This window comes from Sceloporus undulatus, chromosome 5 (genome assembly GCF_019175285.1).
Source record: "Sceloporus undulatus isolate JIND9_A2432 ecotype Alabama chromosome 5, SceUnd_v1.1, whole genome shotgun sequence".
Lineage (NCBI taxonomy): Eukaryota > Metazoa > Chordata > Lepidosauria > Squamata > Phrynosomatidae > Sceloporus > Sceloporus undulatus.
In genome coordinates, this window is record NC_056526.1 from 148776505 (window position 1) to 148802241 (window position 25737).

The following is a 25737-nucleotide window of genomic DNA, read 5'->3' on the forward strand; positions in this document are numbered from 1 at the left end:
AACCCCCCTGAAGAAATTTGCCAAGAAAACCCCATGATAGTGGGTTTAGGCCTTAGGGTTGGCGTATGTCAGAAATGACTTCAAGGCACATAACAACAATAATAATTCTGATTACTTAGCTACATCCTGTGATTAGAGAAAACAAGCAGAAAGTGATTTGACAGTGTGCTCCAGCTTGTTCTTCAATGAAAAATGAAGAGCTTCTTAGAATTTTGTATGAATGCGCTTGTGTAACATACTTTGAAAGTACTGCTAAACATTTGCCAATACCTAATAGTTATTTGAAACACGATTCTTGCTCTGGCTTTATAGAAACATTTATTTACTAATTTTACAGTAGTAGCTGGAACTGCTGGTGGGTAACCAACTGAAGTTTGTGATTCAGCGTCCTCTAATGGAAATCAATGAGCCTGATTTTTGGGACAGTATACAAGTGGCTGAAATGTTAGCTTCATAGTTTAGCAAAGCGTCCATTGATGTAATTGAGTCAATGATCCTTTACTGAATGAGAGACTGTCAGGAATTCATTCTTATAGAAGATGTTGGGAGGCTGGCTAAGCCAACAATAAAGATTTGTTGTACTTCAGGATGTTGTTTCCGTAGCAGCTGAGTTAAAAAGTAATGCATTATGTATTAGCTAATCAGTTAGAGAAATCATTCTGCCCACCCATACAATTTCCACTGTATATTCAAGATCCGGGAGGAAGGAAACATTAGCTTACTTAATACGTTTGCAGGTAAGGGGTGGGGGCAAGACAAATGCCTAGTTCTCATGAATGTTTGCCATTCCAATTAATCCCTATTAGCTTTTCTATGAATGTCCATCTGTTTCAGCTTGACTTCTTTTTCAGTTCTGTTACTTACATTTCTTGGTGCTTTTAAACATGCATGACTTTAAAAGCCCCAACTTTTTGTACCGTGTTTCTCTTAATTTTAACTGAACAGTAGTGTTGAGTAGGAAGAGGGAAAATGTTTGAATAGGGCAAAATGCAAATTATGGTGTATTTGTCCAGTGGCCAAAGGGGGAGGTGTCAGCCTGCAGATAAGTCTCCCTACCATCTGAACTAAGACCAGATACAGAAAATTTATTATTATTATTAACCTTTATTTATGAAGCGCTGTAAATTTACACAGCGCTGTACATACAATCTTTTAGTTAGACGATTCCCTGCCCTCGGGCTTACAATCTAAAAAGACATGACACAGAAGGAGAAAGGAGTGGTGGAGGGAAAGGGTAAGAGGTCCAGCAGTTCCTCTCTACCTCCAAGGCCTGGACCAAGGCAGATGGACTGGAGGGAGGGCGAGGCGTCATAATGGATGGTTAATCATTTTCCAGGGAAAATACATACTCTCAAGTAGGATAATACATATACAGTACATAGCAATACAGGAAATGGTTCAATAAACAGGCACCACAAGAACATCAAATAGTAAGCGACAATTATGCAATGCCTGGGAAGGCTTCTCTGAACAGGATGGTTTTCAACTCCGTTTTGAAGCTGGTTAAAGAAGTGATGGCTCTTGCTTGTGGGGGAAGAAGGTTCCAGGAGTGAGGGGCAGCGAGTGAAAAGGGGGCGAATCCGGGATGGGGCAGAGGAAATCCTGGGCTGAGACAGCAGACCTTGACTACCAGAACGGAGGGCCCGAGTGGGAAGGTGAGGAGAAAGAAGGTCTGATAAGTAGGGAGGGGCTAGTCCATGGAGGGCTTTAAATGTGGACAGCAGGAGCTTATACTGAATGCGGAAAGGGAGGGGGAGCCAGTGAAGGGATGCCAACACAGGAGAGATGTGGTCAGAGCGGTGGGTGGAAATGATAATGCGTGCAGCTGAATGCTGAACAGAGATTAAAGGACGGAGGTGAAAAAGAGGAAGCCCAGCCAGGAGGACGTTACAGTAATCAAGTCGGGAGATCACTAGGGCATGGACCAGGATCTTGGCAGTAGAGGTGGAGAGATATGGTCGGATTTTGGCAATATTGTATAAAAAGAATCTACAAGCCTTGGCTGTGGTCTGGATCTGAGGGATATGCAGGCCTGTGGCTAACATCTTCAATTGATTTTCCTGATGAAGAAGCCAATGTGACTTCAAAAGCTTGCAACATGTAATTGTGCATTTTGGTTGGCTCAATAAAGGTATCATTATTTGGATGGTTTTGGATTTGCTATATGGCCAACATGGCTGCCCCTAGATATAGGTCCAGTAGTCATCCAAGACTGTTTATGTGGTTGCTGAGTCCAATTGGACCCTCTTCATGCCACTAGCAAAAAAAGTATTTTTTTGCAATACCAGCACCTCTTGCCTGGCATGGGTTAATGATTTTTCTCTTGGGGATGAAGACAGAGAACCATGACAGAGCTTGGAAATAGTTTGTTAATACTTAATTTGTTTCCTCCAATTTCTTCATTTTGTAGAAATGTTTTTAGAAGTGTTGTTTAAATCATTAAATAACAATGGTGTTAAAAGGCTGAGTAGCAATTGTACTTTCACATTATTTTGTTACATTGGAAGCATTTGGGGGGGTGCAGTTTTTCTAATTTTTAGTCATATTACGCATAGTTAACTGAGCCCTGCGGCACAGTGGTTAAATACTGGTAATGCAGCCACAACATTGTAAATTCAGTCCAGCATCCACTCAGCCTTCCATCCTTTTGTAGGTCCCCACCTTGTTGGAGGCAACTGGCTTACAGATTGTAAACTGTTTAGGGAGTTCTAATCCACTGATAAGCAATATAGAAATGTACTTGTTATTGCTATTAACTTTTAACATAACCAACCGTTTTATAATTTTCATGAAAATGATTCATTTTTGAATGAATATTGACAGTAGTGAATGGGATTAACACTTAAGTTTCTGCGCTCTGCAGTAGAAGACACCCAACGGATTCCATCTGTTGTAGTTTTACTCAGATGGGAAGGATACATTATGGCCATCTGTTGGGGATGATTTGATTGTGATTTCCTGCATGGCAGGGGGTTGGACTTGATGGCCTTTATGGTCTCTATGGCCCAACTCTATGATTCTATAATTCTAGTTCTGACATAATACTTAATAATACTTTTCTAAAATTTTTAGAATATAAAGCTAAGAGTTGTTCCCTTCTGTGCAGGGCTTGGTGCAATTACAAGTGAAGGAGTAATAAAACTAATTTACCTTGTAAAGTTGTAACCATTAGTAAGATACTGTATATACCAACTATAAGTCGACTTCATGCATAGGTTGAGGGCAGGTTTTGGGGCCAAAATTATGGATTTTGATATGACCCATGGATAAGTTGAGGGTAAAATGTAGGGGCATGTAACAAAGGATGTAAAGGATGGTACAAAGGAAAATGATGCCAAAGAACTTAGAAAATTCTTCCAGGCATAACTGTTTGTGCTCATCCTAAAGGCTGGATGGATGAGAGAGTAGAGGGAATCCATGCTTCTTTTTTGTGCTCCCAGGATGGACTAAGCTTTTGCCTTTTACCACTCTATTTAGAGAAAGGGGATGGCTCCTTTTATATATATATATAAGAGTTAAAGTGTAGTAATTACATTGACTCATGAATAAGTTGACCCAGGTTTTTGGGGTCAATTTTTTGACTATAATTTCTAGACTTATACATAAGTATATACAGTAATAGCTCAGTACAGCATGAGTTTCTCAGGTGAAACTCTATTATGTCCCATTTCTCACCAGCTACAATACTCATAGTTTTTCTGAAATAGCCCCCTTGAAAGACCATTCTATAGCTGCTGGAGAGAGGGATGGGATTGGAAAAGCATCTGGCTATGCTCCAGGGCCAGATGCAGACCAATGACATCTTCGGTTGACATCTGGAGTCTTGGTGGTTGTTGTAATTGGTCTGCATGTAGCTATCACCCAATCCAGTGCACCATCAACCATGGAATGGTCCTTCACCAGATCTGTTACACAAAATCATGGGTCCAGGGGGATCTTTGATCATTAGAAGGTGGAAGAGAACATCAACTTCTGAAACAACCAGAAAGGACATACAGGTGTAAGGTGAGTGTACGCTGGTGTATGTCATGAGTATGATGTTGTCCAATGTGTGTTAAGCAAGCTTCAGGTTGTACTATCCTGTGCTAGCCTGACTTGTGTAGTTGTTAGTTGCTAATTTATATATTTTTTTCTATTTTAGGATTTTATTTTATTGATTTAATGTTTATGCCTCCTGGTTATATCAGCATTTAGGGGGGGGGAACCGTTTTTGTTAGAACTCCTATATAAATACACTGATCAGCAGTGCTGTATACTTTAGAAATTTAATTTTTGTTGATTGCACAAGAATAGAAAAATGATGAACTAAGTAATTAACAAAATGGCATGTTGTGTTTCGCAAAGCAGTCCATGTGCAAACGAGACCCAGATAATTTGTTGGAGTATTGAAAGGAAATGGAGACTAGGACTTTTGTTACTCTGCCAGTAACTTTTGCCAGAATAACAATTAGTGTCGGACTTTGTGGCAGCATCACCAGCAGATGCCAATTAGGCTATAAGAGTCAAAGGGAAACGCAGAAAAAACTGTCTTTCATTGTCTGTTCTTTCACTGTCTCTCATTGAGTGGAATACTATCTAGCAAATGATTCTCTGGCATGTGAAGGAACTTATATTTCTGTCACAGCTTTTGGAACTATTCCAGGATGCTGGCAGGATCCTTAGAGTTTTATGAATAGCTATCTATTCTTATAACTGGTTTATTTTTACATCCTGTATTCATTTCACTAGAATACAGTGTGCTGGCATCCACAAAGGGCATTTATCATATTTTTTCCAAGGTTTAAAACATGCTGATCAGTGCACCATGTGTGCACTCATTAAGAGGATCGGTTTTGTTTGTGTGCTAATAGGATAAGTGTTCTTTTTTTCCACATCCTACATTAGCAGGTCTGTGATTTCTTTGATTTGTAGGCAGATAGTCAGGCAGATATGTTGGGAGCATAGTGACAAGTGTTTGGAAGTTCTCATATAGGAAATTACCAAATTTAAACTAAAATTAAAGCTAGAGTATAGTGTATTTGGCCATACTTATCAAATCTAGGAGAAAGAGGGGGGAGAAAGAAATAAAACCCTGTTGCAAAATAAAAGAAAAGATATGAGTGATAAAGGAAGGCTTTGCCTTAAAACATTGGTAGAGCATCCCTTTTCATTGATAGGAAAACCCATCAGTAAGCTCCCCAATACTGCTGCTTTCTTATTAGCCCTCAGGTGTGATATGTCCCTTTTGCTGCTGTTCTGATATTAACATGGTGGTTAATTGGCATGGTTTTTCTACCCACTCCCTCTCTCCGCTGCTTACTATTCACAACAATCTGATTTCCTTCACCCCCTATTTATTAGCTTTTTCTTTTAATTAAAATGCATTACTATAACTCTGCAACTGTGCTAAAGATAAAAATGGGCACAAAAGGCACACTGGATGAGGCACAGGGCAGGAAGGTGGATGTGTGGAAGGGATACTGTGGGACAGCACCTTCATGCCATTCCTGAGAAGTGCCTTAATAAATGCTCCCAAACCAGTATGTTTCAGTTTCCTTAAATAACACAACTATGGCCTGTTACAGACTGCCAAAATAAAGCGGCGGCGGGAAAACGGCCCCTTGAGGGCCGTTTGTAACCCGCCTTTGTTTCTTTCAGTGTTTCACATTAGATAACTGAGACCTGTTACAGACAGCCAAAATAAAGCTGCTTCTGGTCTCTTTGGAAGTATGCTATTTACATGATGCATGAGGTCCTAAGAGTCTGGAGGTCGTGCCAAAGCCACACTCCATTCCTAAGCACTGGAGTGCAGCTTTGGTGCAGCTTCCGGATTCTTAGGATGCATGCATCATTTAAACAGCATACCTCCACAGAGACCCGAAGCAGCTTTATTTTGGCAGTCTGTAACAGGCCTATAGCAAGATGTTTGTGTGATAATGGCACGTTACATACCGCCTGAAAGCGGCGGACTGCCGGTTGCCGCATCCGGGAATTGCAGCGGCCAAACTGCATGATTCCCGGACATGGCAAAAAGAAGCCCGAAAATGGCGCTTCTTTTTGCGCCACGGAAGTGGTGCCGCAAGGCACTAGTCACACACTCGCGGTGTCACTTCCGGGGGTGCGACATGCGGATGCTATGTGTCTGCTACGTCAAGATGGCGGCACCCATGTGGAAGGGCGCCACCATTCTGTACACGCTCCGCGTGTACTGTACTAGGGTTAGGGGCGTCAGGAAGTGATGCCCCTTCCTAACCCTAGTACGCGCAGAGCACGTACTTTATGCCCGTCCAGAACGGGCCAATGTTCCTAATCTTAGACCTCCTGTGGGTACTTAAAGTTAAATCTGAGATATATGATCGCTAATACATTACTTGTAAGCATATTATAATTGATACTATTAATTAAATCTTTATTTTGGGGTGATTTGTATCTGTTGGGAAGAAACTGAAGTTGTTGATATCTACATTATTGAATCATCAGTGCAACATAATTCTCTCAAGAAAAGACTAGATCCTCCAATTTAGTCTTAAGAGGATGTATCTAGCTGTTATGCTGCGTTAAAGATTTTACATCAATGGTATTACAGTATGAGCCATTGAGAGAAAGCCAAGCAAGACCTTCCTGCTGGGATGCCTGTTAGATGCTAGTTACTGACATAAGAGTTGGCTCTTAGAGAGTGCTTAGTGTTCTTGCCAGATCAGAGTACATGTAGCTGAGGATCATCTATTCAAAATGCATTATTCCTCATCTCTCTAACAATATGGAAAAAGCACACCTTGATAACAGCAAAATGACCTATCTTGTCTAGCCTCCAATTTTAAAAGGTTTACATTATAACCATTAGTATTAATATTAATATTAATGAAAAATATTAGCTAAAAGAATTTGAGGAGCTAAGGAGGAGCACTTACATTCTTGTGTTAATAGTATTTAGAAGTTGGAGATTGTGTCCAATGGTTCTTGCATTTTGGACTAGTGAAAGGTGTGATTCCAAAATAAGTTGTTTAAAAATAAAACACATAATACAAATCAATGTAACTATTGGGTTGAATATACAAGTGTTGTCAGAATCAAGAATCTATGAATTACTCTGGAAACAGAATAAGAACAGTTGAAGTTAGTTTAACTATACTGTACAGAGCAAGGTATCAGAAAATGACCTTCTTGGCAAAAGCTGTTTGATAGTTTAATTTATTAGTTGGGTTTATGGCCTGTTTTTCTCTTTTAAAAAATCTAAGAAGCAAATAATTTGTTGGTGGACATAACTGTGTCTTGTACATTTTTTTATCAGCCCTGAATCTCCTACCATTTTTGAGCGACATTATACACTTTCTCCACAGCTTGTGTCTCCCTCCTCCCAGCCCCAGTTGACATTTTTTGTAAGCTAAAAAGACCCAAACATTGCAGCTGCTGTTCATACTTCAGTCCCTTGGTAATAAGTTACTTCAGCCCTCTGATCATTTTAGTTGCCCTTCTTTTCACCTTCTCCAACTCTACCATTTCCTTTTTGGGATGTAGTGACTGTACACAATATTCCAACTTTGGTCACAGTGTAAATTTGTATCAAGGCATTACAATGTTCTTTATTTTCATTTCCAAAGAAGCAGCTTACAGATGGCTATGTGTTCCTGTAAATGGGACCTCATTTGCTTTTACTGTTTTTTGATTGCCGGACTCTTGAATCACTCAACTCACTTTTGCCACAGTTATTGGTAGAGAGCACTTTGTCATTGATTGTTTTTCCTTGTCTCATTGAAAGTTCAGTTTCTCTGCTTATGCAAGAAATATCCGATGAGATTGTTTCATTTCACCTGTGCATTTTGCTAGTTTTCATTAAAAAGTTAGCTGGAACAAGTTGACCTGCTCTTCCTTTCTGAGATATAGGGATCTATCTTTACTCTTTCCATGTTGTTTCTTCCCCTGGTACCAGATTTTCTGTTAAAGAAGTATTGTCCAGGAATACACAGAGAGACAGTGAAGCACAGTGTTCAAACCTGTTCCAGGCTGTTCACTGTTGTTGTTGTCTGTCTTCAAGTCATTTCTGACTTATGGCAACCCTAAGGTGAACAAACCATGGGGTTTTCTTGGCAAGATTTGTTCACAGGGAGGTTGCCTTTGCTTTCCTCAGCCTGAAAGAGTGCCTGACTGTTGACAACAGAAGCATGCCTCTTTTTCTGAAATATTTTGTTTTAAATATGTGAGATTTATCTTTTATATCACATGCTTTCTGTTTTTCTTCTGCTCGAAATAATGTTCCCCACACGCTAAAGGCCAGAAAGATAAATAGATAAGGGGAACGTGAAAATTGACATATCATCAGTTTTTTGTGGGGTTTTTGGGCTATGTGGCCGTGTTCTGGAAAAGGAATAAACTCTTTCAGTACACAGCCACAGCCGAAAACCCCACAAAAAACTATGGATTCTGGCTGTTAAAGCCTTCGACTTCACATATCATCATTATTAGGAGTTTAAGATTTGTGGATATTTTGGAGCAGCATGGATAAATTTTGTTCTCCCAGTTGTTGGATTACAATACCCAGTAGCCTTAGGCAGTATGGCCAGTATTGAAGGAATGTGGGAGTTGTACTTCAACAATATATTGCCCACCAAATATGTACATTTTTTTCCTTTTTCATTTTTGCACATGAGAATGGAAATTTTGAAAACTCTTTTCCCTGTTTAGTGAGAATACAAGAGTCTTTATATATTTTTAAATCTTTTTATTTTTGTTTGGCAAAAAATATCATATTTTGTGCAAAATACAGTTGTGCACAATTTTATGTAAATTGCAATGTTTTGCACAAAATTGCACCATTGTTTGGAGTGTGCAGTTCATAGTGGTTGGTAATTTTTTCAGTGGAGTCTTTCTTGTCAAGAATGGGAAAATATGGTTATTATTCATATCTCTATTGATTCAACCTGCTTTACAGTATTCTTCTGGTGAATGGGAAGGGTAGTCTATATCATATAAAGCAGGAACGGGCAAACCTCAGGCTTGTAAGATCGCCTCATTTTTCACTGGAACCCTGAAATCCATCAAATTGAACCTGGTGCAGAAAAGACATGAAGAATTTTGATCCCAGGAATGTGTTGTGAGTACCAGGGCTGAATAGAGTTCAAAGGCATTCTGCTTAAAATTCCAGTGTTGGTTTACACTTCCCAACTTTCTTGATTTAAGTGGCATAATTTGGGTGGGTGAGTAATTATTTTTCTTTCTTTTTTTAAAATAGTTTTTAATGGGTTTTCTGTTCTTACATAATTAAATACATTTGCATAACAGTAAAATCTTCAATCAAACCATTTTTCCAATACACAAAAAATAAACATAAAAGAAATAAACTACTTTTTTCCCCTATTGTACAGGTGTCTTAAGTGTTACTGTGAGGTAACATCTCTTTTTCCTCATTTATCTAACAAAAAATTCCATTTACGTTTACACTGTTGTACAGTTCTACCAGTTGATAGCATAGATAGGTTGTCCATTACTGCATATTTATATATTTTTGCCTCCCATTCCTTAACTGGGGGCCATAGGATTTCTTCCAGTGTTTAGCGTAAACAATTCGGGCTGCCGTTATCATGTAGATTAGTTTACTAGAATCGTCTTGGTTCAACTTCAAAGTGTCAGGGTCAATTATATTCAATAAAAATAATTCAGGTGAGAAAGGTACACTTCTTTGCATATAATTTGTAATATTCCTAAATATATTTCTCCAGAATTTCCTTACCACTTTGCATTGCCACCACATATGATAAAACGAGCCCGGAGCTTTCCTACATTTCCAACAGGTAGTATTATTAGATTTTTTAGTTTTTGCCAATTGACTGGGTGTTAAATAACTTCTGAAGAACATTTTAATATAATTCTCCTTTAAGTTAGTACATTTTGAAAACTTATGGGTGTTTAACCATGATCTTTCCCAACAATCCATAGAGATATTATTTCCAATATTTTGCATCCATTTCGTCATATTATTTTTCACAATTTCATTTTCCATCTCAATCTTTAATAAAATCGTATAGAGTTTGGAAATCATATGTTTCTCTCCTCCTAACAATATTTTGTCTACAGAATTCCCTACATATTCAATACCATATTTTATTTTATCCTTTTTATATTCTTCTATAATTTGTTTATAAATAAACCAATGGATTACAATTCCTTCATTCTCAAGTTCTTCTCTTGTTTTGATTCTTACTCCTTCTGGGGTTTTAATTAGTAAATCCTTATAACATAGCCATTGCTTTCTTTTTATATTCTGATGTTTATGGAGGGCTTCTTGGGTAGAATGCCATCCAGGAAGTCTTGAGTAGAAATATTTTTTATAGATGTTCCAAACTTTAAAGAGTGGTTTTCTAATAAAATGTTGGTTGAATTCTTTCTTTACTTTACAATCTTCATAATTCAAATAGGCGTGCCACCCCATAGTTAAATTAAAGCTTTCTAAATCAATTATCTTTTTATCCCAGGAATGTGTTGTGAGTACCAGGGCTGAATAGAGTTCAAAGGCATTCTGCTTAAAATTCCAGTGTTGGTTTACACTTCCCAACTTTCTTGATTTAAGTGGCATAATTTGGGTGGGTGAGTAATTATTTTTCTAGTTGATTTTGTTAAACAGCTGAGGGCCAGAATTCTTAACCCATGTATGGCATATCATTGAGATAATTTTGTCAGTAGATTCAGGTTTACCTTCTGCCCACTCCAGTGGTAGAGAACGAAGATAAATACAATCCAGTTGATAGTAGGGTCAAGCACTTGATTGTGAACCGTGAGGCTGCCTAGAAAACTACTGCCAGTTTGTGTAGGCAATACTGAGCTCAAGAAACCAATGGTGTGACTTGATATATCTCAGATTCCTACACCATATACCAGACCCAACTGTTACATAGAGCTAGATTACAATTCTCATAACCCACCCAGTATGGCCATTGATCATACTGACCTGAGGAGTATGTGATTTTAGTCTAAAATTTGACTTTTCTAAGATCTGACCATTTCATATAGCTACTACATTGGCAGTGTCAACCACTGTAATTCCATCTAAACAGGATCTGAAAAAAACATCAGGACAAATTAAGTTATTGAAATACTGATAGGAATTAGAAATACATAAATAGAAATAATATAATTGTTTCAAAGCTCTTGTTTCAAAGATCTTGTTTCAAAGATCTTGATATTTTGTTTAATCATTTAAATCATTCATTTTTTCATTTTTCAGTCTGCCAAGGCTGACTGATGAACATTTGATTATAAATGTTGACAGATGAGCGTTGATTATAAATAATTATAAACTTACATTTGTTGTTGCTCTTGTTGCGTGTCTTGAAGTCGTTTCCAACTTATGATGACCCTTAGGCAAACCTGTCATGGGTTTTTCTAGGCAAGATTTGTTCAGAAGAGGTTGCCACTGCCTTCCCCTCAAGCTGATAGAGTTTGACTTGCCTAAGGTTACCCAGTGGGTTTCATTTCCCAGCTGGGAATTGAACTCTGGTCTTTAGAGTCATGTCCAGCACTCATACCGCTACAGCACACTTACACTAAGGAATATAAATAAATATAGAAAATGGGAAATCATTAAAGCTTTTGGGCTAGATATTAGAAGCCTAGAATGATAATAGATTGGGGAAATAGATATATAAAATCTTATGTGTACTAGAGATAAAATAATAATAACTAGCATTGGAAAAAGAGGGATAATTGTTATCAATGGGTTGAAACATGAAGGGATTCTGCTGTAGAACGCAATGGGGCAATCCTATCTCCTCTTTCTCACCCATGAACTTGGGCATAATTGTAAAACCAGACAGTGGCATTAACTTTAATGGTCTGTGGAACCAGGTTGCTTTCACTGGTCATCTAAAGCCAAGTTCTCAGCCAGTTGTGCAAGTGTCACTGGTGGGATATAGAAGTAGAATCATAGAATCATAGAATCATAGAGTTGGAAGAGACCACTAGGGCCATCCAGTCCAACCCCCTGCCATGCAGGAAATCCAAATCAAAGCATCCCTGACAGATGGCCATCCAGCCTCTGTTTAAAGACCTCCAAGGAAGGAGACTCTATCACCCTCCGAGGGAGTGCATTCCACTGTCGAACAGCCCTTACTGTCAGGAAGTTCCTCCTAATGTTCAGGTGGAATCTCTTTTCCTGTAGCTTGCATCCATTGTTCCGGGTCCTGTTTTCTGGATCAGCAGAAAACAAGCTTGCTCCCTCTTCAATATGACATCCTTTCAAATATTTAAACAGGGCTATCATATCACCTCTTAACCTTCTTTTCTCCAGGCTAAACATCCCCAGTTCCCTAAGTCGTTCCTCATAGGGCATGGTTTCCAGACCCTTCACCATTTTTGTCGCCCTCCTTTGGACACGCTCCAGTTTCTCAATGTCCTTTCTGAATTGTGGTGCCCAGAACTAGTCAATAAGTAGTCAATAAGGGACACAGATGGTATAGGCATTGCAGTAAAAATTACTTCCAGTTTTACTACAATATTTTTATTTATATTTGTGTTCTGTCGTTAATTTATGTTCCCCAGTATTAACGCAATTTTCTACAACAGTGGAGTACTGTACTGTAATTTTTTTGAGGTTTATTCTTAACAATGTTACTGCTTGTTTGTATCTCTAAGATTTATCATAAAATATGAATCCAACAGCAGAATCCCTGTAAAAAATCTTTCTTATTTAAAAAAAAACTGTTGTTTTTTTATTCTGTTATAGATTCAGATTTTTTACAGATTGGTGGGTGGGAACCTTAGAGAAGGTTGAGAAGCACTGGTCTAAAGGATATTAAAGAGGAGTAAAGTCTAACCTTTCTGGGAATTATATACATTTTGGATGCTGCTACACTAAAGGCCTTGTCCTGAATACCCACCATACTCACCATACTTTAGGAGCTGGCAGGGCTTCTGAGGATTCCTGTCAATTTTGGGCAGGTTTATACAGGACAAGACATTCTTTCAGATACCTGGCTCTGAGGCCTTTCAGGCATATATTGACAAGAACAAAGACCCTGAATTGGGCTCACAAACAAACTGTAAACCAGTGCAGCTGTTTTAAGACTGGTATTATATTGCTTGTAAATCACACATGAGACTAACAAGCTGACTGCTGTGTTTTGCTTTAGCTGAAGTTTCTAGGCACCCCAAATGTATAGTGCATTATAATAACATTACAGTACAACGTTTCACATGTGAAAATTGAAACACAAATGTCTCACGAAACTACAGTTCCCAGAATTCCCTAGAATTGAACCAGGGCAGTTAAAGTGATTTCAAACTGGATAATTTTTGCAGTGTGTTTTGGCTCTCAGGTGGCAGAAGTTATTAATGAGGAAGAACACACAAGCTGGGAGGTGCTGCAGCAGTTTGCTTTTGCCAGAGCCTACTGGGAATGATCAGGTGCTGCCCGTTCTCTCCCTTTGCTGAGTTAATTTGAGTGTGAACAACTTTTGAACTCTGTACAAATGGCCTGAATGCATGGGTAGGATATGGCAATCCCAGCATATCCCACCCACGGATCTGGCCCATTCCAACCCCTGGTACTTACCTGGTTCGATGTGGCAACAGAGGTGTGTTCAGACACCTGCCCACCACCATACCATGGAGCCACCACCACCTTACCCATTGCCGCTGCCGCCACTCTAATTACAGGCTTCTGCTGTGGCTCATAAGGGCAGAAACAGACAGCCTAGTTTCACCCCTATAGCCAAGGGCACCCTTCTGGTATCAGAGGTTGTGACAAAAACCTGCAAGTAGAATGCAGGTTTTTCGTAGCAATAGGTAAGCAAATATGCAGCTGTCTGGTCTACCGACTGTTGTAGCGGAATTTCTGCATACCGGGAGTCATTTTAGACTGGGTTAAAGGCCCATCAGAGAGCCATTGTGGAGTGGTAGTTTGATTGTTGGGCTACAACTCTGGAGACCAGGGTTCGATTCCCAGCTTGGCATGAAGCCCACTGGCAACCTTGGGTAAGTCACATGTTCTCAGCCTCGGGAAGGCAATGGCAAACCACCTCTGAACAAATCTTGTCAAGAAAACCCCATGATAGCTTCTGCTTAGGGTCACCATAAGTCAGAAATGACTTGAAGACCCAACAACAAAGGGCCCACCAGGCCAAGGTCAGTCTGGATCTGCCCAGAATAGTATCCAGTCTCCCTGTCCTCGTCCTGGAGCTATTGGCCTGCATCTAAACTGGATGATGACAGGCTGGGGGCAAATGCTGGCCTTTGGGCTCATGTGTAGAGCCCCTCATTTGCAACAATTGAAGTCAACTGAGGACAAAAGGGGAAAGTGGGAGGAGGAAAAAGAAACTAGGGCATTTTAAAAGCACCTGAAAATGTGAGGTCAAGAGGATTAATGAAGGATGCCCCTGCCAAACAGGGACAGTTGGAGCATCAAAAGTGAAGTGATAATGATTCGGCATATGAAGGACTGGGTTAACGGAGAAAGCGTGTAGGACCTGAAATAATGGATTAAAATACAAGAAAGGAGATTCAAATGAAATATTAGGAAGATGTTTCTGATGGGAATTGCTGTTGGACGGTGGAAGGTGGTAACCTCTCATTTACTAGAAATTTCTAAACAGAGGTTAGATGTGAAGTCAAGGCTTTCATGGCCAGCATCCATATTTTTTTGTGGGGTTTTCAGGGTGTGTGGCCATGTTCTAAAAGAGTTTCTTCCTGACGTTTCGCCAGCCACAGATGCTGGTGAAACATCAGGAAGAAACTCTTCTAGAACATGGACACATAGCCCAAAAACCCCACCAAAAAACTAAAGGTTAGATGGCTAGTTATCAAGGATGCTTTACCTCTGGATTTTTGCAATGGTAGGGATTAGACTGAACAGCCCTTAAGGTCCTTTCCAGCTTCACAATTCCGTGTTTATATTAGTCTATGAAAAGTGAGGAGATTAAGGTATCTGTTACTGTGGGAAGATTATATAACAAGTTGGATACTGTGTGATCTAGGAATATGAACAGTTTGGTTATTTCCTGTTACTGTTTTCGTGACTTCTCTTCTGTGTGTGTCATTTATTTGAATAACAATAATTAAAAGGTGGGGAGGAAGAACACTTGAGACTCAGAAGGAAAACACATTTGGGATAATTATTGAAATGAAGTTTGCAGAGGGAAAAACAAAGCAAACTGAAATGGAACAACTAATTATGGAGTTAGAAATTACTATTTCCTCCATATCCTTGATCAGGGGGAAAATTCCTATATTTTTCATCACAGACCTATTTGTAATAAACTCCTTGTAACTTCCATTGAACATCCCCAAGTGCAGTTTTAAGATGTTTAAAAAACAGAGTGTGATATTGCATGAGCCCAGAGAATGGGGAATTCAAGACTGGAATATATATATATTAAATGGACTGTAACACCCAGAATCTTCCAGCTGCTATGAGCATTCTAACTGGTGGATTCTGGGAGTCATGGTTTCAAAAGTAACTTTCCCAGGCTCTTGGGGAAGGTGTGCATTGCAGCTCCTAGTTCTACATACTTATGTGTAACTTCATGCAGTAGTTCTCTTCAATCAATTAAATTCTAGCCTTTCTGGGGGGGAAATTACCTGATGGCATATGTTTGAAATCTTGAGGCATGTTAACATGAACTGTGCTTTTTAATATATATCTATAGTTTATAGTAACTTCACTGTTATCAAAATAAACAATAACTCTTCTTTGTGTTTCACAGTATAGCTTGATGTATAAAGGGAATATGTTCTGTCATCAGTTGTAAATGAATTTGTTCAGATATTAACATTTTCCAGTGCCTCTGAACATAAGATAGCTTTAAATAAGGTGATGGATTAGGAGGCCGGTCATGTCTGTGCAAAGCTTGTATTGTGTATAGCTATATATAATAGTACATCTGTCTTAATCTTAGTTAAAGTAGGGTATCAGATATCTGAAATAGATATGATTGGGCTTCTCACCAGCTAATTTTTGACCAGTTAAAATCCAGCACTCTTTTTGAACATTTAAAAATGGCTCCTTTACAGTTCTGTAAAAATAATAATAGCAATATTACTGGGACCTTCAGTATTCCCTCAGCTGTATCATCCATTCTAGATCTTATCAGAGCAATCAGTCCAAATAAAACTTTATGACATCCATTTTCTGCTGATATGTTAAGTGAAGCCACTTTATTTTTTAAAAACTGGGGGCAATAGTAACCTGGAGAGAGCCAAGGTGGTACAGTGGTTTGAGTTTTGGACTACGTAGCTGGAGATTAGGGTTCAGTTCCCCACTCAGCCGTGGAAACCCATGGGATGACTTTGGATGAGTTGCATACTCTCAGCCCCAGAAAATCTTGTCATGTGGCCTTAGGATCTCCGTAAGTTGGAAAAAAATTGAAGGCATACCACAACAACAACTGACTTGGAATTCCTGGTGTAATTGAAATCTATCTATCTATCTATCTATCTATCTATCTATCTATCTATCTATCTTCCTTCCCAGAGTCTTCCCATGTTAAAAAAAACAAGTTAACAAACACACACACAAAACAGACTCATGTTAAGAAAAGTGATATCTAGCAGTTGGAGTTTTAAAAGTAAAAGGAGGAATCCTGTTGGGACATTATATAAATGTAAAAATAGTTGTGCTTTTGTTTCCAGTTACTCAGAGGTTGTATGCAGTGTGTGTGGTCTAATGCAGCCAATCATTTCAAACCACACACACAGTCTTCCCATTTGCTTTTGACCTGTAGGAAAGGAGGTAGCTGCGTAAACTCAAGGTTAGAGCTCGCCTTGCATAGTTGGTTGTGCAACTGGGGGAACTGGCATAACTATGCAAAGTTATGTTTACTGTACATTACGTTAACATCATGGCTGTAATCTGCAGAGAACACAACTATTCTGTGATAAATGGGAGCCCCTCTCTGAACCAAAATCTTGTCAAATCTGTTACCCTCATTTTCTTCCACTAGTAACTATAATAATGGTTATTAGTTGACTGGCATTGTTAATTTGTTTACTCATAGTTTGCTTTGTTAATTAGTTGCATCATAGACTCATAGAGTTGAAAGAGACCACAAGGGCCACCCAGTCCCACCCCCTGCCATACAGGAACACACAATCAAAGTATCCTCTGCTTAAAACCCTCCCAAGAAGGAGACTCCACCACACTCCAAGGGAGCATGTTCTACTGTTGAGCAACTCTTACTGTCAGGAAGTTCTTCCTAATGTAATGAAATGGAATCTCTTTTCCTGTCATTTGAATCCATTGCTCTGGGTCCTGTTCTCTGGAGCTGCAGCAAACAAACTTGCTCCATCCTCAATATGACACCCATTCAAATCTTTAAACAGGGTTATCATATTGCCTTGTTATTGAAAAGGACTATACTGTATTTTCAAAGTGAATTTTATGGATACAAAATCAGATAAAAATTATTTAACCTTTGACAACTATCTCAAAAAATATCAGTAGGGTCCTTCTTAGAGAGAACCATCTGCTGTTTCAAGGCATCCTCTGTTTGTAAAGGTGTCTAGTTTACCATCTTAAGATGGGAGAAGATGACAGTAAAGATTTATTACTTGCCCATCTAGTGTTAGGGCCAAAACAAATGGCCTTAAAGGGGCGGCTTAACGCCATCCCTTTGATTGCCAGATCAGGACTGCAGCAACCACATGCTGTGGCCCCGACCCAGTGTTTTTCCAGCACAAAAAGAACTGGCATTTTACAGCTCGTTTTTGTGCCAGAAAAAGCTACCCTTTCTGCCACTTCTGAGGCTTTTTGGCACTCCTGCAGTGTGTGGCATCTAAATGCCATGCCGTTGGAGTGCCGAAAAGTTGCCAACATGTAAACGGCCAGGTGACTTCATGGTGGCTTCTTGCTGGTTTAGGGGCATGCATTGTGTGTACACCGCACCCCCAAATCACTGGGAAGCCAACTTTTTTGCCAGTCTGTTCCAGCCCTTAGTATGTGGATAGCAGACTGACTAGATACCTGGATCAGCTGAGGCTCATTCACACTACAGAATTATAGTACTATACTCCATTTTTAACTACTGAGAGACATGCATTTGGAATTCAAAATCAGGCAAGGCAGTATTTTTTTTCTACCAGTAAAAAAAATATTTACTGCCTTACCTTGCTTTGTGTCCCAAATACCTGATAGCCTAGAAAGGTTGTGGCCTTAACCTGCATGAGACCTCCTTCCACCACCATTTTAAATTCATTTTTAACATTTCAGGAAAACTGCAGCTCTTTGACCCTCCATCATCACATTTATTCCTCCAAAATGATTTAACATCCATGTCTGCTGAAGAAGCTTATTTATGAGTTTCAAAAGTGTGTATAATGAATTTTGTATCATTTGGTTGCCCTAATAAAGGTGTCACTGCAGTGTGTTTTTTGGGAGTTTAGTAACTCTTAAGACAGCAGTTCTCAACCTGTGGGTCGCAATCCCTTTCACAGGGGTCGCTTAAGACCATCAGAAAACATATTTTTAATTACAGTTATGAAGTAGCAATGAAAGTAATGTTATGGTTGGAGTCACCACAACATGAGGAACTGTATTAAAGGGTCGCAGCATTAGGAAGGTTGAGAAACATGTCTTAAAAGAATAATTTCAAAGGTACTTTGTGGTCTTGAAACCAGTTCTTCAGTGCTGTGGGCAGTTTTGGGGAAATATGGACTGGGAAACATATGACTGTAGCTGAGTTGCAGTGGATGTGGCATGGAGGAATCAGTAAAAATACACATCATACACAGATATACACTAAATAGTACACATATAAGTTCTATCTGATCACAATATATTTTATGCAGAATATATTTATATATCAGATGAGGATTTATTTTAGTCATGATACCTTCAAGACAAAAAAATCTATCTTATTATAATTTTTTGACCCTGATCTGAAATTAGACTTTTTGGGGAGAGAAAGGGAAGGGGGAACGTGGAGACTGTAGAAAACATCTGTGAAATATGAGTGTGCTTCATTTTGCTTTCACCAAGGCTCGCTCACAAAAGTTCTCTCTCCCTCTCCCCCTTTTTCTCTTTTTTTGAAAGAGGAGAAAAATGCAGACCACTTGTCATGAGCTTACAACATCTGTCATCTTTAGGAGGCACACGTTAAGCTGACAGAGCCCTTGTGGCTCCACAGTAGAAGAATTACCAGCCTTATTAACCATAATAGCCTAGTAAAAGTGGTATAGATCATTTACTAAGAGGCATACAGCTGCTATCTGCACTATCTGTCTATTTCTGCTGGTAGTTTTCACCAAGATAACAGCACGTAGAAAATGAAAAATCATAGTATGTGCTTACATTTCTCAAAAATACTACCAGGATTATTTCCAAAAGAAAACAAGCATGTGTGTATAGCGGGAATTACATGGCTAATTCTGTTTGATTTGGTCAGTAGACCTTCTACCAGCTTCTCATGCTATACCAAATTGCCTGCCCAGTTAAATGTCTTCTGTCAGAATGTCTTAGCATTGCAGTCCCACTCCACTTTTTTTTCTGGTTTGTTTGGCATATGCTGCTGAAGTATTTACTCTGAACTTAGCCAGGTTCTCATTGTTTACATCCATTCCTGATGTGTACCATATTTGAAGTACTCAACTAACATCGTCCACATAGCCTGAAAGGTAGCCAGTTCACTCTATATGTTGTTCTTGTTTTCTTGTGGCTTTTATGAAACCAACCCCACAAGTAGCATTATTGTCGGTTAACTCCTCTCTTGTCACTTTTTCACATTTTCTAATGACAGGATTATTTGGAGGTTCCAAAGTGACAAATATCAAAATAATTGTTATCTATGTATTATGTTTATGAGTGTATTGACATCATATATGTAAAGAATTCTAGACCTCCTGGATCAGAGTACATATTTTGTATGGTAACTTTAATTTTATTCTGATTAATTTTAGGAGGAAACAAGCTGAAGAGCCAGCCTTTCCGTTTGAACTGGGCATGGATTTCTTTGGAAAAAGAATATTATATTGTAGATGAAGATACCAGGGTTCTGGAGGTAACTCTCAAGCGCAGAGGATTTCTGGGGGAAACATCATTTATTAGTGAGTATAGCTTTAATATATCTGAACATTAGAAGGTAGACAACTTCATTACAGAAACTTTACACCTTGTAGTGCTATATATAAACACCCCAGAAAAATAGTTTATAAGTTCCTGTTGTCAAACCAACTAACATATTTAATAAATATGTTTCTGCAGTAAAACATAGTAGAAATGCAATTAAAGTGGGTTTTACCTTTGTGCTTAAGTAGATTTTTCCAGTTTATTAGAGTACTGTAGTTTTAACATGGCTCAAAAACTATAAATGCACACATTTTTGAATGTTCTCAGGACCACAGATTGCAGGTATTCAGCTGTTCCATGACTACTTGGGAAATTACTTATGATTTATTTAGTACTTTCAGTAAATATTATGACATAATTTTCATTTATTATCATGCTTGTTTCTTTCTATCCTAGGAATGCTTTTAGCTAGAAATATGATGAGCTCTGGTGGCGCAGTGGCTAAATGCTTGTACTGCAGCCACTCACTCACAAACCATAAGGTTGCGAGTTCAATACCAACAAAAGGACTCAAGCTCGACTCAGGCTTGCATCCTTCTGAGGTTGCTAAAATGAGTACCCAGATTGCTGGGGGCAATTAGCTTACAATTTGTAAACTGCTTAGGGAGTGGTTAAGTGCACTGATAAGCGGTATAGAAATATACTTGCTATTACTTGCTAGAAACATCTCGGTATATTAAATTTCTATCTGTTCTACCCAGTTTTGGGTCATGTGATCCCTTTAAAAAGCATTGCAATGAATATTAACCTTCAAAAGTAATAGTAGACAGTGAATGAGATAGTGTGTGTTAGTGACATATTTTAGCCAGCCCGTTGTTAGTGTTTAACATTTCACAGAATATCAGAAAGTACTTTCAGCTTTAGCAAAATGTCTTGACTGCTTTTGTTTTAGTGTAGCTCAGTGCATTCCTCCGAGAAGCAGAGAAAACAGTTAGTTAAAAAATACTGACATTTCTTTATCAGATGCCTTTCACAAGTATTGAGATAAGTGTGAAGTAGAACATTTAAGTATGCAGCTAGATAATGCATGGGGCAAGCAGAGATTTCCAAACACCTTTTTAAGGCTCCATGTGCAGAAATGTGTTCCGTAGATGCAAAATAGTTTATGAATATATGCATTTTTTAAAAAAAATAGTAGCTCCCTAGATCAATCCCCCTTGGTATACTACATATAACTCACTTTTGTCATTTATTCACTGGCAGTCAGGAAACAACAATAACAACAACAACAATAAAAAAGACCAGCAAAAATTAGAAAATCAATGGAAAAAACATTTCTTATTATCCAGTGATTTTTCTGATACTAATGGTTCTACTTTAGGAAAAGCTAATCGCTGTACTTTTTTTTTTGTTATATAGTCACCCCTCCTAAATTTCGGATCTGAGATCCACGCCCTTGAATATCTGTGGAGGGGCGACCTTAGCTATTTTCAATGGCCTGTGCACCTGGGTTGTGTGTGTGTTTCCCATTCAAGTCTGTGGGGCTTGAATATGCACAAGCCTCCATTTTTTTTGGGGGGGAGGGGTCTGGAACAGATCCCCTGCAAAAACGGAGGGCCAGCTATACAACTAAAATTCTGCTTTACATATAATTCATAATTAACATAAAATCACAATAAATCACATAATATTTATATAAATAAATGAATGTCATTCCATGTAGTATTTTTATTATGTTTATCTGGAGTTAGGTTGTGGTTTGAATGGTATACCAGGATTTATATTCCTACTATTATTATTATTATTATTAACCTTTATTTATGAAGTGCTGTAAATTTACACAGCGCTGTACATACAATCTTTGTAGTTAGACGGTTCCCTGCCCTCAGGCTTACAATCTAAAAAGACATGACACAGAAGGAGAAGGGAGTGGTGGTAAGAGGCCAGCAGTTCCTCTCAACCTCGGAGGCCTGGACCAAGGCAGATGGACTGAAGGGAGGGCTTGGCTTCAAAATGGGAAGGTTAATCCAGGGAAAATACATACTCACAAGTAGGATAATACATATACAGAACATAGCAATACAGGAGATGGAGCGATAAACAGCCAACAACAGAACATCAGATAGTAAGCGACAATTATGCGATGCCTGGGAAGGCTTCTCTGAATAGGATGGTTTTCAACTCTGTTTTGAAGCTGGTTAAAGAAGTGATGGCTCTTGCTTGTGGAGGAAGAAGGTTCCAGGAGTGAGGGGCAGCAAGTGAAAAGGGGCGAATCCGGGATGGGGCAGAGGAATGCAGAAACATGCTGGGTGAACTTAGACAAGTCACCATCGCTCATCCTCAGAGAAATGTAATGGCAAACCCCTCTGAACAAATGTTGTCAAGAAACTCAGGATAGGTTTAGATTAGGGACTCCATAAATCGGAAATTAACCTGAAGGTATACAACAGCAACAACAAATCACATTGTGGTTTAAGAATGTGAACAAGGAAATCCTAAGTTCAAATGTGCCTTGCAGGTGGACTTTTGCAAGTTAATGTTCTCCCAGCCTCATCCCAAAAAGCTGCCCTAGATAGCTAGGAGACTTTCAGATCCAGTTTTAGGGCAGCCTGTGGGGTGGCAAGTGGCTGGAAGGGGAAAGGAAATCCCAATATCATGCTGGATTTAGATCCTTTTCTTTAACAGAAAAATATTGGAGGCAAGTTGGACACCATTTGCACACTGGGCCAGGTTTGCTGTTAGTCCTGCACAGAGCAGATCCATTGATATGCATGGGATTTCTTGGTCACAACTAACTTAATTTCTACTGATTTCAATGAGCCTACTTTAAAGCCTATTTTATATAGGACTAGTGTTGAGTTTTCTCCATTTAATATATAAACAGATAATGGCATAAACCAGGGGCACCCTCTTTAGCCCCCAAATTCTGTTGGGCTGAGTCCTAGCAGCTCTAGCTGATGTAGCCTATTGTGAGAAATGCTGGGGGTTACAGTCCAACAAGATATGGAGAGCTTCATAATTTCCACCATTGGCTTAAATCCAGTTGTTAGTCCCAATTAAAGTAGCCCAGTTGAATCAGTACGAACTTGGTTATGTAAGTTCCATTGGTTCAACAAGTCTCCTCTTGTTAGAACTAACTGTTGAATTTTGGCCAAGGAATTAAGAACACTTCATCTACATAGGAATTGCTATTAATTTAGCAGTGTATCTCCCAATAATCTACAACCTTGTGAACAATGGCTGCAGCTGAATTGCAGGATTAATGCAGTTTGAGACAGCTTTAACTGGAGAGATCCAGGAGTGATCATATCTCACCAATATTAAAATCACTCCACTAGCTGCCACTTAGTTTCCAGGCAAGGTACATAGTGTTGGTTTTTAATTTTAAAGCCCTAAAAGGTTTGGGTTCAAGTTACCTACGGTCACATGAGAACCAAAGTGGCTTACAGTATATGTTAAATATAGCTAAAACAGTCTGAAATACAAAAATTGAAAAAGTATTATACATAATCCATGTAAAAACATTAATTTATAACAGTTAAAAGCACATTAAAGACTACCTGTTGTACTACCTCACCCAGTTAAAAGCTTGTTTAAATAAAAAGGTCTTTTCCTGTTGATGAAAAGAAAAACAGGGAGGGGGCCAGGCAAATTTCGCTTTGCAGAAAGTCTATAACCTGTGGAAAGCCTCCAAAAAGGCTCTATGTTGACAGTGGAACCAAGAAAAAGCCTTACCCCAAAGATCTTAAGGGAGCTGTGGTCTTTGAAATAGTCTGGAGATATGCTGTATAGGGCTTTAGAGATCATAAAAGGCACTTTGAATTCTGTCCAGAAATGGACTGGTAGCCAGTGAGGCTGTTTCAGAGAGAGATCTGTATTTTCCATATAATGTGTATGCATGTGATTTTTTTCCTAATATTTAAAATATTGCCTCTCTCACTCTCTTTTGTTGTTGTTGTTGTTGTTGTTGTTGTTGTTGTTGTTGTTGAAACAGTTTTCTTTGGGGGAAGATAATCAATCATTTCTAATTTCCTCACTGTTGTTTCTTCTAAATATTATTTTAGGCATTGGGACGAAAGATGGCACAGCAGAAAAGGATAAAGATTTCAAAGGGAAAGCCCAGAAACAGGTTCAGTTCAACCCAGGACAAACCACGGCAACCTGGCGAGTAAGGATAATCGTAGATAATGAATATGAGGAGTCAGAGGTTTTCCAGATTATTCTATCAGAACCTGTTATGGCTGCCCTGGAATTTCCAGATAGGGCAACAGTGGAAATTGTGGATCCGGGTGATGGTAGGTGGTATCCTCCTTCTCCTCCTCCTCCTCCTCCTCTCTTCCTCCTCTTCCTTCTCCCTCTCTCTCTCTCTCTCTTCATATACGCACAAATTTTATTCTTTTTTTCTGATGGTAGAATCCTCCTAAACTTGTTCCCAAATGAGCGAGCTCCATATGAAAATGTAAATAGCAGTGTCAGAAACTTGTATTTTTTGTACTATTTAATGTTTAAATATAAAAAATATCCTTGCACTCTTTTCCAGAATCTACTGTGTATATTCCTGGGTCAGAGTACAGAATAGAAGAAGATGTTGGTGAGCTGCTAATACCTGTCAGACGACTGGGAGATGTTAGCCATGAGCTAATGGTCATATGTTCCACACATCAAGGTAGGGTGTTCTTTACCACCCTGTGCCTGCTGTCAGCTGTGGCGAGATATTTGCAGTCAAGAAAGAACTTGCACTGACTAGAGGAGTTTGCTTTTTGCAGAGTACATTCATAGAAGAGTCATATGTATTATATGGTTAAAAATGCAAAATTGATTTATTGGCCAGACAAATTAGCTCTGAAATCTTAGGTTGTTTATATTTACTAAGTTAGGCTCCACATATGATTTGATAGCATTTAATGAATAATAAGAAAATAGTATATAAGAAACAAGGTGATTCATATGCCAACCACAAGGCAAATGCATTTGATTTCAGATTTGTTTTAAATTTTAAAATTAACATTCTTATGTGGGTATATTTCCCTGAGAAATATGTGCATATTTTTCTAAAACAGTACTGGTTGGCATGTTTTCTTAAGACTACATTTGGTGACATTTATTTCTGAATAAATGCAATCAAACAGGGATATCATGTAGTAGTAAAGTGATTTACAGCATACAGTGATGATTTAAGAGTTAACTGTCAAATACTAAGTACCAATGATGAGAAATGTATGCCAACATTTATTTGCTAGTGTAATTCATAACCCATTCCCTCCCCACCGCCCTTGTTCAGCTAATTCATACATTAGTGGAAGTGTTAGTCGAGAACATATACCAGGTATTTTTTAATATTAATATTAATATTAATAATAATAATAATAATAATAATAATAATAATAATAATAATTGTTTCCTTATTAGGAAGGACTCTCTTCTGCATGTAGCACATGTTGAAAGATTTATGCTCTTATGGGATAGACAGCTAGTCAAGTTGTGTTTGTGAAGCATGACAGCTGTTGGTCAGTCTCAGATGTTAAGTATGTCAGCACAGCTGTGGGATGTAACAGGAAGATGAAAGTATTTAAAAAACAGGTTCATAGTGCCTTTTTGCAGAGATTAGATTGCTTTGGCTTTACAGACTTTTATGCTGAGGATTGCTCGGTGCACGTTCAGAAATGGAGATAGTGGCATAAGGTTGTTGATTGCTTTCTGGTCTTGTAAGTTGCAACCTTACACACATTTACCTAGAAGTAAAACTCACAGAACTCAGTAAGACTTACGTC

At 38.7% G+C, this 25737-nt stretch overlaps 1 protein-coding gene across 1 annotated transcript in view; it reads left to right on the forward strand.

Annotated features, from left to right (window-relative positions):
- Nucleotides 1–25737, forward strand: part of FREM3 (FRAS1 related extracellular matrix 3) — a 98380-nt gene that overhangs the window by 21863 nt on the left and 50780 nt on the right. The window contains exons 3-5 of the mRNA XM_042469683.1: nt 19858–20004; nt 24031–24261; nt 24507–24632. Coding sequence (XP_042325617.1) covers nt 19858–20004; nt 24031–24261; nt 24507–24632 — 504 coding nt within the window. The remainder of the gene's footprint in view (nt 1–19857; nt 20005–24030; nt 24262–24506; nt 24633–25737) is intronic.